This window comes from Bidens hawaiensis, unplaced genomic scaffold (assembly GCF_021521415.1).
Source record: "Bidens hawaiensis isolate Kalapana, Puna unplaced genomic scaffold, B.hawaiensis_p1.1 tig00002343_1, whole genome shotgun sequence".
NCBI classification, from domain to species: Eukaryota; Viridiplantae; Streptophyta; class Magnoliopsida; order Asterales; family Asteraceae; genus Bidens; species Bidens hawaiensis.
In genome coordinates this window covers 3,088,496-3,098,784 of record NW_027491127.1, presented here as the reverse complement: position 1 = coordinate 3,098,784, position 10,289 = coordinate 3,088,496, and the positions used below count along the sequence as shown (strand labels likewise).

General features: G+C 34.8%; 2 protein-coding genes across 2 annotated transcripts; one reads left to right on the top strand and one right to left on the bottom strand.

Moving 5' to 3' along the window:
• Positions 1 to 4,157: 4,157 nt before the first annotated feature.
• LOC143618970 (syntaxin-71-like) lies at positions 4,158 to 7,618 on the top strand. The gene is made up of 9 exons (XM_077091024.1): positions 4,158 to 4,362; positions 4,481 to 4,606; positions 6,136 to 6,298; positions 6,387 to 6,472; positions 6,779 to 6,847; positions 6,935 to 6,979; positions 7,061 to 7,123; positions 7,247 to 7,323; positions 7,464 to 7,618. The coding sequence occupies exons 1-9, from the start codon at positions 4,207 to 4,209 to the stop codon at positions 7,474 to 7,476; spliced, it is 798 nt and encodes a 265-aa protein (XP_076947139.1). The 5' UTR covers positions 4,158 to 4,206; the 3' UTR covers positions 7,477 to 7,618.
• Positions 7,619 to 7,797: 179 nt separating this feature from the next.
• Positions 7,798 to 8,915, bottom strand: LOC143618969 (NAC domain-containing protein 1-like). Its single transcript, XM_077091023.1, has 2 exons — positions 8,302 to 8,915; positions 7,798 to 8,228 (listed from the first exon to the last, which is right to left on the bottom strand). The coding sequence occupies exons 1-2, from the start codon at positions 8,704 to 8,706 to the stop codon at positions 7,833 to 7,835; spliced, it is 801 nt and encodes a 266-aa protein (XP_076947138.1). The 5' UTR covers positions 8,707 to 8,915; the 3' UTR covers positions 7,798 to 7,832.
• Positions 8,916 to 10,289: the final 1,374 nt, after the last annotated feature.

The following is a 10,289-nucleotide window of genomic DNA, read 5'->3' as shown; positions in this document are numbered from 1 at the left end:
TTCACAATATACAAATTGTATGATATTCAAATGATTTATATATTCTTTTTCTTCTTATTTTTTATCAACCAAAATCAGATAATTATTATGTTTTAAGTAATTTTAATTATGTAAAGTTATTCGTTCTTATATATACATATGACATTTACAATTCATATATAACATACACATATATAACGTTTTCTTTATTTCTACCCGTGTGTACACGAGTAGTTAACTATTACACCCTACTTTAATACATTAATTTTTAACATAAATACAACGAAAAATGGTCCCAATTTAAATTTTAATCAAAGGTTTGATATGGTTAACCATTAATAACCAATTTGTTAACCAACTACGTATAACATACACAAAAAATTATGTAGATAAAATCAAATCCTTAAACCAGATCAACAATAAAATTTGTTTTGTTTAAAGTCATAGCAAAAGAATATTTTCATTCCCAAACAAAATAAGGCTTCCCCGAGACTTTGACCTTGAACTTCATCACTGCTGAGCATTTCCTAAAACACATATACCCAACAAAGACATTAGTATCCGTGTGTATAACTTAAGGTTTAAACATAACAAGCAAAATCAACATTTAAGAAAACGTTAACCATCCCCGGCGTACTCTACGCCGATTTTGGCGAGGGTACGCTGGTACTTGCATTGCACTCGAAACTCAGCTTTTTCTAACCCGTAACAATCCTGTTAACTCTTGCTTGACTTGTAGTCAATCAAATTCTCAATACCAAACCAACAACAAATTTTATTAAACCTCCAAAAAGTCGTTTTATCAAAAACATTCCATTAATTATAATAGGGTGCAGTTAATGTACGCTAATGCTTAACATACGGTAGGTACGCGAGACGCTCAAAGGCAAAAAACATAGGCAAAAACCTAAAAACGCTCAGACAACGCTCACAAAACCTTAAACGCTCGTTAAACGCTCAAAAACCGTCTTTGTGAAAAAAAGTGAAAAATTGATCGATTAACCATCCAAAACTGTTTTTTTCGGTGAAGCAATGATTGATTGGATATGTATTGACGATTCCGAGATGTTTGGATGTGATTTCATGGATCGATTCGTGAAAAACGGAATTCGCGTACGTATTTGTACGATAAGCATTAGTGTATTGGATCTTTTCTCTAATTATATAAACATGCTAGATTGATATTTACCACCCTAATTACCCAACCATTCTAAGATGTCAGACTCAATTAACCAATTAGAAGAACCTCAACTTTGTGTAAAATGCAAATTCATAATAATAGGCATATACTTACATTACAAGTTGCCATCGGATACATAGGAACCTGCGTATGCTTCCACTATGTTGGGTAATACAACCCGTGAATACTAAAGTCGTATACACAATTGATCAAACCGAATTAATCACAAACTCCTCATGAGTTTATCAACCGCATCCTTGAAAACAATTTACAACACCTACATAAGATCTTTACTATGCGAACTTTTAAACACTAAATGGCGAACAAGATACTTCCAAATACTAATGTAAGTTCCAGTTCCACCATATGAAGTTATAATAATCAAATACTCAGATTCAGAATTTACAACAAGTTTAGACTAATTTAACCTGCTACTTAACCGACTCAAATGTAAGTCAGACTTACCTTTGTCTGTAGGAGCTTGATTACCCTTCAATCGTTTGGCCCGTCAACTTCCAAGCTTTAACGTACCTAGCTTGTTAAGAAGTCAACTTTCGAAGATTTAGAATACATAATGTAGATATTCAAATAACTCTAGCATTATTATTCTATCATAAAAATCCAACTTAGCAAGCTCAACGAAGTTCATAATTAGATATTTAACGCATTTGGCCCGTTAGTGCGAAGTCTTGCATAACGCATTTGGTATAATTTTAAACCCATAAAACACCTCTAATAGATGAACACAAACAATCAAAATCCACACGTTATTTTTTTTAACATCATACACGTTTAGACATCCACTATTAAATATACATATATTGAAAACTAATTTCATGTGCAGCGCTTTCTGCGCAGCTGCGTTCATTGGCCTATTTGACCCACTAAATGATAATATTTTACTTCGTTCTAAAATTCTACAAAAACTAGACTCATCAAGGTTTCCAAACATATGAAGAACACCCCAAACGGATACTCGGTTGATTTTATATGAATTTAACAAACCAGTACAGAATCTGCCAAAAAGTTGCGAAATTCATAACTAATGTTCTTCCCCAATTCGATCCAATACTTATTTGCAGCCGCCAACCGTGGCTCAAACCAAAAACAAACACATGCAAGACCACAACTTTATAAATCCCCAAACTAATTTAACATTTGGTAATACCAATTCAAACAACCAAATTGGTGATATCTGATCTCATATAAACATTAGGTATGAAATTTCAAAGTTTAAATCGCATGACATGAAACTTAATTTCGTAGAGATTACACTAAACCCACAAACAAGCTTCGTCGCACACAACAAACATGAAACTCCTGGATACTTTTTCATCATTATTTTGACTAAGTATAGTCAAATTATACATCAAGTTTCACATTACACCCCTTAAATCTTGATCTTTTAAAATTTATTCCATGCTAGCTTTTTGAATAAGGTTTTTAACAAAGAGAACCATGTGTTAAAACAATATCGTTATCATAGTTTAAATACCAAATTTAGGAGGATTTGTGCGGTTAATAAGATGATTAAACTTGGGATGTTACATTAACCTAGCTAATTTAATCTACAATTTAGTTTTTGCTTAATAACTTAAATTGTTTATTTAAAATATAAATCTAAAAACACAACCGTGTTTGTATTTAAAAAAAAACCTAACTCGAACGATATAAACAGTTGAGAGAACACGAGAGACTGTGTTCTTTCCAATGTGGTGTAGTGGTAGGAAACCTGAGTTTCTCAATAGAGACATAGGTTCAATCCCCACAAACAACACTTTTGGGGGACATGAGTGACTCAATGAAGAATGAGTGTTTTTTAGGTTTCAGGTTTTTCGGATATCAAAGTTTCAATTTTAGAGCCAAAGCCTAATTTAAATTTTGCACGGTTTTTTCGGGTTGGAATAGTTATTGTAAATTTTGCGTACCTGGATGATGAATTCAATCAATGATGCAAACCTGTAATCTTGATTTCTTGAGCAATTGCCTGGATTAATCTCTTAATCGTGAATCAGAGATTTTCTTGAACAATTGCCTGAAAGTGATTTCTTGAACAAATAGGTTACACGCAATGATTTGTCAGATAAGACCGGAGATTTTCGGTAGATGGAATTGGATTTTGATGATTCTGTGAATGTGATGAAGAACCAGAGAAGAAGTAAGTAACCGTCTTCTCTGTTCTGTATATTCGATCGAGATAATCATGTTATCCAGGGAATGAAAATATTGATTAATATATTAATCCAAGTCTAATTCCCTCATGAGCCCAAATAAATTAATTAAAAGCCCAATATAACATTACACTTAAGCCCAAGTATACAACCGAATAACAAAGCATGAATAACATTATTGTTAAACGAGCCCGCACTCCCGCGTCACCTAACTCGTTTAATCTCTTAACGTTATTTCCTCCATCGACAAGTTAATCCAATAATACTAAAATAACCAACAATAATCGGGTTTCAGGTATATAAGAAAACAGAAAAGAAAATAAAAAAAAGAAAAGTTAAAACACAAAAACTAAAGCAACATAATATTATTTATACTTGTTATGTAAATAACCAAATAATAGATAAACATAACCCGGTAAAGCAACATATCGGTTGTTATTAGTCATAAATCGGAAAGATATATACACAATAAATAGTCGATTAACCACAATAGGTGGAATAGAAACAAGTGGAATATGTAGAGTATACCTAATAATAATGCCATATTTTTAAACTAATAATTTATTCGGGTTTTCGGGTCGACCCGAAACCTAGAAATCAAACCCAAGAACCAACCTGAATTACTTCGATTCTGGTTGTTCGGGTCAGGTTAGTTTGAAGTCGTGTTTTCTCCGATCAAGTTTCAGATAAAAGTGAAAGTCCTTGAAGAAAGACCGGGATCATTGTAATCTCTCTAGTTCGATCCCGAGTTGCAAACTAACAACTCACATACTAGTTATTGACAGGCTGGCCCAGTTTGTTCATAAAGAACATATCCCAAAAATTCAAGCAGTTCAAAATCAAACCTGCAAAATTTTAATCTAATCACCAACAACAATGAGCGTAATCGAAATATTAACTCGCGTTGACGCAATCTGCAAAAAATACGACAAATACGACATCGATAAGCAACGAGATCTCAACATCTCCGGTGACGACGCCTTTGCTCGCCTCTACGCCACCGTAGAGTCCGACATTGAAACCGCTCTTCAGGTCAATAATAATAATATAATAATATAATATCCAGATCTGTTATATGTATCGATTTATTTTGGTACTTAGGGTTTATAATTAATTAAGTAGTTGATGTTGAGTTTATGATTGTTTATAGAAAGCGGAGACAGCTAAGAATGAGAAGAGTAGGGCTGCGGTGGTGGCGATTAATGCCGAGATACGCCGAACGAAGGCCAAGTTGCTCGAGGAAGTGCCTAAGTTGCAGCGGATGGCGATGAAGAAGGTTCGGTTTCTCGTGCTTGTTTGATCAGCTAGAAATTGTGTGTATACTGTGTGTTTAATGAATTGTATGAGTATTTAGGGGAAGATCAAAATGTACCTTGAATTAGGGGTGTGTAAAGTCGGTTAGGTTTAATCTATGTAGTCGATATTACCGATATATTATTGGTTTAATGGTCCCTTGGTAAAATATCGGTCAGAATATTGGTACGGATAATGTTGGCGATATCAGTGTTTTAAGTCTTAACTATCAAATTTTAGTGTTCAATGTTAGTGTTTTAAGTCTTAACTAGTTTCTACTTGCTATGATTTTTAGTGTTTTGGAAGTTGCAAAAGACTAATTTGTTGATGGTAGAAGAGTATAATGAATTATTAGTGTTAAATTGCTATATATATATGAATTTTACATGCTCTCAGATATCGGTCCTTGACTGATTTCCGATATTTTTCCCCATTAACTGCTTAGTGTGTAAATTGTAATCAACATTTACTTTTGTAGTTGATTTGGCATGTACCTTGAATGCATGCTCAATTAGGTGGAGATTAGGGTAGGGTGCAAACGAGCTGAGTTGTTTGCGAGTTACTTGAGGGTGGATCGATAGAAAAGTTCAAAACGATTCGAGCTTTTCTTAGCTTGAGCCTGAGCCTCAAGTAAAGGTTGTTTCGTTATTGAGCCAGAGCTCGAGCCTTGTATGGGAAACTCGTTTAGGCTCGTTGAGCCTTAACGCGCCTTGTGTTTTTTTAAGTTTTAACTCCTTTAGTTATCGAGCCGGAATTCAAGCCTTGAAGAAGGTTTGATCTCTAGTTTTTATTTGATCAGCTAGAAATTGTGTGTATACTACGCGTTAAATGAATTATATGGATATTTAGGGTAAAATCAAAATGTACCTTGATTTAGGGTGTGCAAAGTCGGGTTGGTTTAATTACGGGGGCTTAATCGTAACCATAACCGAATGGTATGTTGGCTGCCGGTTATAGGCCTGTTTTCGTGAAGATCGGTTAATTGTCCAATGTGCTTTTATATTTATATTTTTTGGTTTCGATTGAAAATGGTTCAGTTATGGTGTTTCAAGCTCAATTATTAAGTTTTGAAGCTGAAATATGTCGGTTCCAAGCTTGGTTATGGTGTTCCAAGCTCGGTTATAGACAGTTGCAGCGTAATTTAAATGCTCGAATCTGGAAATTGAGGTATAAAATTTGATAAAACACAAGAATACAAGGTTGGTTCGGTTTCGGTTAAAGGCGGTTAACGAAGACACGTTAACCATAACCATAAGGTCCATAACCGAATGATCGGTTAATCGTATTCTCTTAACCATAACTGATTGGTTTTGTCGGTTATGGTTAACTTTGGTTAATTATTTGAATATTTTATGATTAACTATTCATTTTTCGGTTGTGGATCGGTTTTTGCTTACCCTTACTTTGAATGTATGCATAATTAGGCGGAGGTTAGGGTTTATGACGTTTTAAGCTTTATTTGGGGTATTTCAACAGTGCTGAATGAAGTTTTGGATATAAATTCCATAACAGGTAAAAGGACTTGCTCCAGAAGAGTTTGCAGCTCGTAATGATTTGGTTCAGGCACTTCCTGATAGGATTCAAGCAATACCGGATGGGGGTGCTGCTGCACCCAAACAGACCGGAGGTTGGGCTGCTTCTGCTTCGCGTACAAATAATATCAAGTTTGATTCAGGTGAGCAATTGGTTCAGTTTGGCTGATGAATATTACATATAGTTAGATTCTACTTATATAGACGTTTTGTGATGTGTTAATTTTGTAGATGGACGATTTGATGATGAATACTTTCAGCAAAGTGAAGAGTCAAGCCAGTTCAGGAATGAATATGAAATGAGGAAGATGAAGCAGGTTTGTATTTGTTTTTCTGTTATCTGTGTTGTATCATATAAAAGGTGGAAAATGGACAGGTTGGCTAATATGTCAAAACAGGAATATTAATCTGCTTTTAATAAATAATCATTGTCAGCTATTGTTACAAAAATGATTTTACTTGAACAAAGTTGACACGATATTTCATCTGTCTGGCCAGCTATAGATAAATCATAACCTGAATGGATCCATACATCAGTAAATGGGATGAAATTGCTACCTATACAAAGTACTTAAGCGTTATATTAGATATAACCTTTCCCCCTTTGTTTCTATTTTATACAGGATCAAGGCTTGGATATGATATCAGAAGGTCTAGATACTTTGAAAAACATGGCACAAGATATGAACGAGGTGTGCGATGACTATCATCTACTTAAAACTGCATCTTACTTCGAGATGTTCTCAAAGTTAATTTTTTAAACTTCTTGTATTTTGCAGGAAGTAGACAGGCAAGTTCCATTGATGGATGAAATAGATGACAAGGTTGGTTTTTTTCTCTTTCTTACAATTTTAACTAACGAAATTATCTAGTTATTAAAAGTATATTGGATTGTGGTATTTCAGGTGGATAAGGCGACTTCAGACCTTAGGAACACAAATGTTAGACTTAAGCACACTGTTCATCAGGTGATTAAGTGACAAATAAAGTTTTTTTTATATAATAATAATAATTATTATTATTATTATATTTTATATTCCATGATCATATCTAATACAAATGAACCTTTCTCGTTTTTTTTGTGCCGACAGTTGAGGTCTAGTCGAAACTTTTGTATTGATATTATCTTATTGTGCATAATTCTGGGAATTGCAGCCTACTTATACAAGTAAGTTCAATACCCTTTTTCCTGTGCACATTATTTTTATGTTAAAAGTGCAAAGATAAAGTAAAATTAGCACAAAACGTATGTCTTTCAAGTGTATTTCAGTTGCTGTTCCTAATACAACATATTGACTATTCTTGCAGTGTTTTGAAGTGAAAGTTTGTGAGCTTAATGAAATCTGCATTAGACTTGCTTTTGTGATGAATGATGATTAACTTCTGGTGTGTTCTTTATTATGCTTTGTATGTTTATTATGTGACATATTTCTCTATTTTTAAATATAACTACATATTTTGTTTCCACTTTCTTATTGCACCGCTGGCGTGTTACATTATTGACTTATTGAGACCGACTTTTAGCTAATTAATACCTGAACTTTACATGTATGTAGTAATATTTACATGTTATTTATAAGCTTATGTATGTAGTAATATTTACATGTATTTTGTAATCACACCTATGTACATAGTATCTATATTATTCACCCATGACCTTACATGACGGTTAAATGATTAAGATCCTGATAAGCCATCATATAAGTCCGTTAAGTGATACCACATATCAGATTGATCTCCACCGTACAAACTCATCTCATTAGTACTGACACTTTGATCTTTCATGGGTTTAAACTTCTTGTTACAGCCGATAAAACCCTCATATTGACTTGTTTCTTTGCGCTTTCTATCATCATTAAACGAACCATCAAAGTGAGAGTCGAATATAAATGGCAACATGGGACAATCTTTGAATAGGCTTTCCCTCTTTAATATTTCAAGATTTGGGTTTAAGTCAATCGAACTGACAGTTGACTTTTCCGGCTCTGAAACACGTTGACCCTCTGTATCTTCGTATAAGTTTCTTTGGATGCAAGTCTTTTGTTTCACTCTACAAAGTACCCGATCATTCAACTGTAACCACCAACACATTATCAGTCATCTGCATAACGTTTAAACTTTATAGAACAGGTTCACGGGAGCTTACCCTCATCGCTTCTTTTGGCTTGCTTGAACCGCAAGTAACCGAATCAATCAGCCTGTATTCATGCATGATCCAGTCGGTCTTATCCCCTCGTGGAGGTTTACCTTTATAAAACACCAAAGCTTTCTTCACCCCGACAATATTCTTGTTACATAATCCTAAAATAGGTCTATCGGTCCCTGTTGCCTTCCAGTACTCTGTGCCTGCCATTCTATTCGGCCTTAATCCGTTAGGATACTTTCTATCTCTTGGAGTGAAGAAATACCATTCATCTTCTCCAAACAAAGCTTTATCTATAACCAAACAAACCAAAATTAAATCAACATCCTTGTGTGCATCTTGGTGATAAAAATCGTGTCCGGTGCGTTTTGATTCTAAAAGTTGACGCACAATGTTTGAACCGCTCATATCATGTATGTGAGGCGCTCGTTATTAAAAATATCTGTAGATAGTATTTTAACGTAACTTTTAAACAATAAAATATAAAAACTGTCAATTACATGTGATAATGCATTAGACAGCGTGCGTGTGTGAGAGAAAAAAAAGGAGAAACTGACATGGAAGCTCCCACGGGTCATACTTGTAAAGCTCGATTTCAGCAATGATAGAAGCCGGGAGTGTGCAGTCATTGGCGGATCCAGCATACAAACGGGTGGTTCCCCGGAACCACCCGAGTTTCGAAATAATAGTGTACGGATATATAGAAGACGCGTAGGAACCACCTTATAAATTAAGAGGGAACCACCTAAAAAAAATTCCTGGATCCGCCGCTGTGTGCTTGAAGTAACTTTCCTTTGCAAGTAGTGAACGATTAGTTCTTCATCGGTGGGGTGAAACCGAAAGCCAGGAGGAAGTTGTATGTCTGAATGTGAGGTGGTGTTGGTTTTCTCCATGGAAATCAATATTTATTTTCTGTTTGTTGATGGAGGAAACTACTAGGCTTAGTCATGAACTGTGCATATATATATACACACACACACACAACTAGCATTTGCATATGTCATGTGTGTAATGTTTGAGTACATCATCATCATCGTACTTTGTATATCCCACTAATAGCAAAGCTATGGTAGGGTCTGAGGAGGGTAAGATGTAGACAGCCTTACCTCTACCCCATAGGGATAGAGAGGCTGCTTCCGGTGAGACCCCGGCTCGATAGTAGTTTTGCATCAAGCCTTGGACATAAAGCACATAGCACTCAATCATCGGGATACCGGCTGATTGGTGCATGTACCCTCGTCTTTCGGCTATCAACGCCACCACATGATGCCTGATTAACCTTCCGCCACTTTTAACGTTATTTTCACGAGATTGGTAAAATAACGTCAAAATTAGTGCAATTTCACTTTTATCCACCTGAGGGTTTACACATATATACATAATATGCGCGCACCTCAAGCAGGGCGTATAATGTTTGAGTACCCAAATCATATTTAATTATTTTATAAGAGTTAACTTTCAAGAAAGGTGGCATGAAACTATGAAAGCAACCTTCATATACATTTGTTGACTTGGAATGTTCAGACTGGTGGTTTGCTCTTTAAAAGGTACAACTAGTACACTAAGATAAGGACACATTATCATATATAATACTCAGAAGATGAAGAAGTATAAATTTGGGTTTAGGAATAGTGGAAAACCATGCACTGTAAAACCGTTAAATCAAACAATTTTTTTTTACGAAAATCAGTCGAACCAGATCGTAAACACATAACTCATAAGTGCGGTGTAGCTTATAATTTAAAGATCATGGTAGAATTATTGGCCATTTTATTATATTCGTATGTTAGTTTTTAGTCTAGCTAAAAAATATGAAGTATACTTGGGGTTGTTTGACAATTTTGTACTAAATCATTAAGATGTCTGACTGATTCAGAGGTAGTTTCTGAATCATTCAAAATGTTTTTAAACTTACACATTAAGAGGCTTTGTGAATTATTAAAAGGTGTCCTTTTGTGGAACCAAACACACTCTACATTCGACCGATTTAG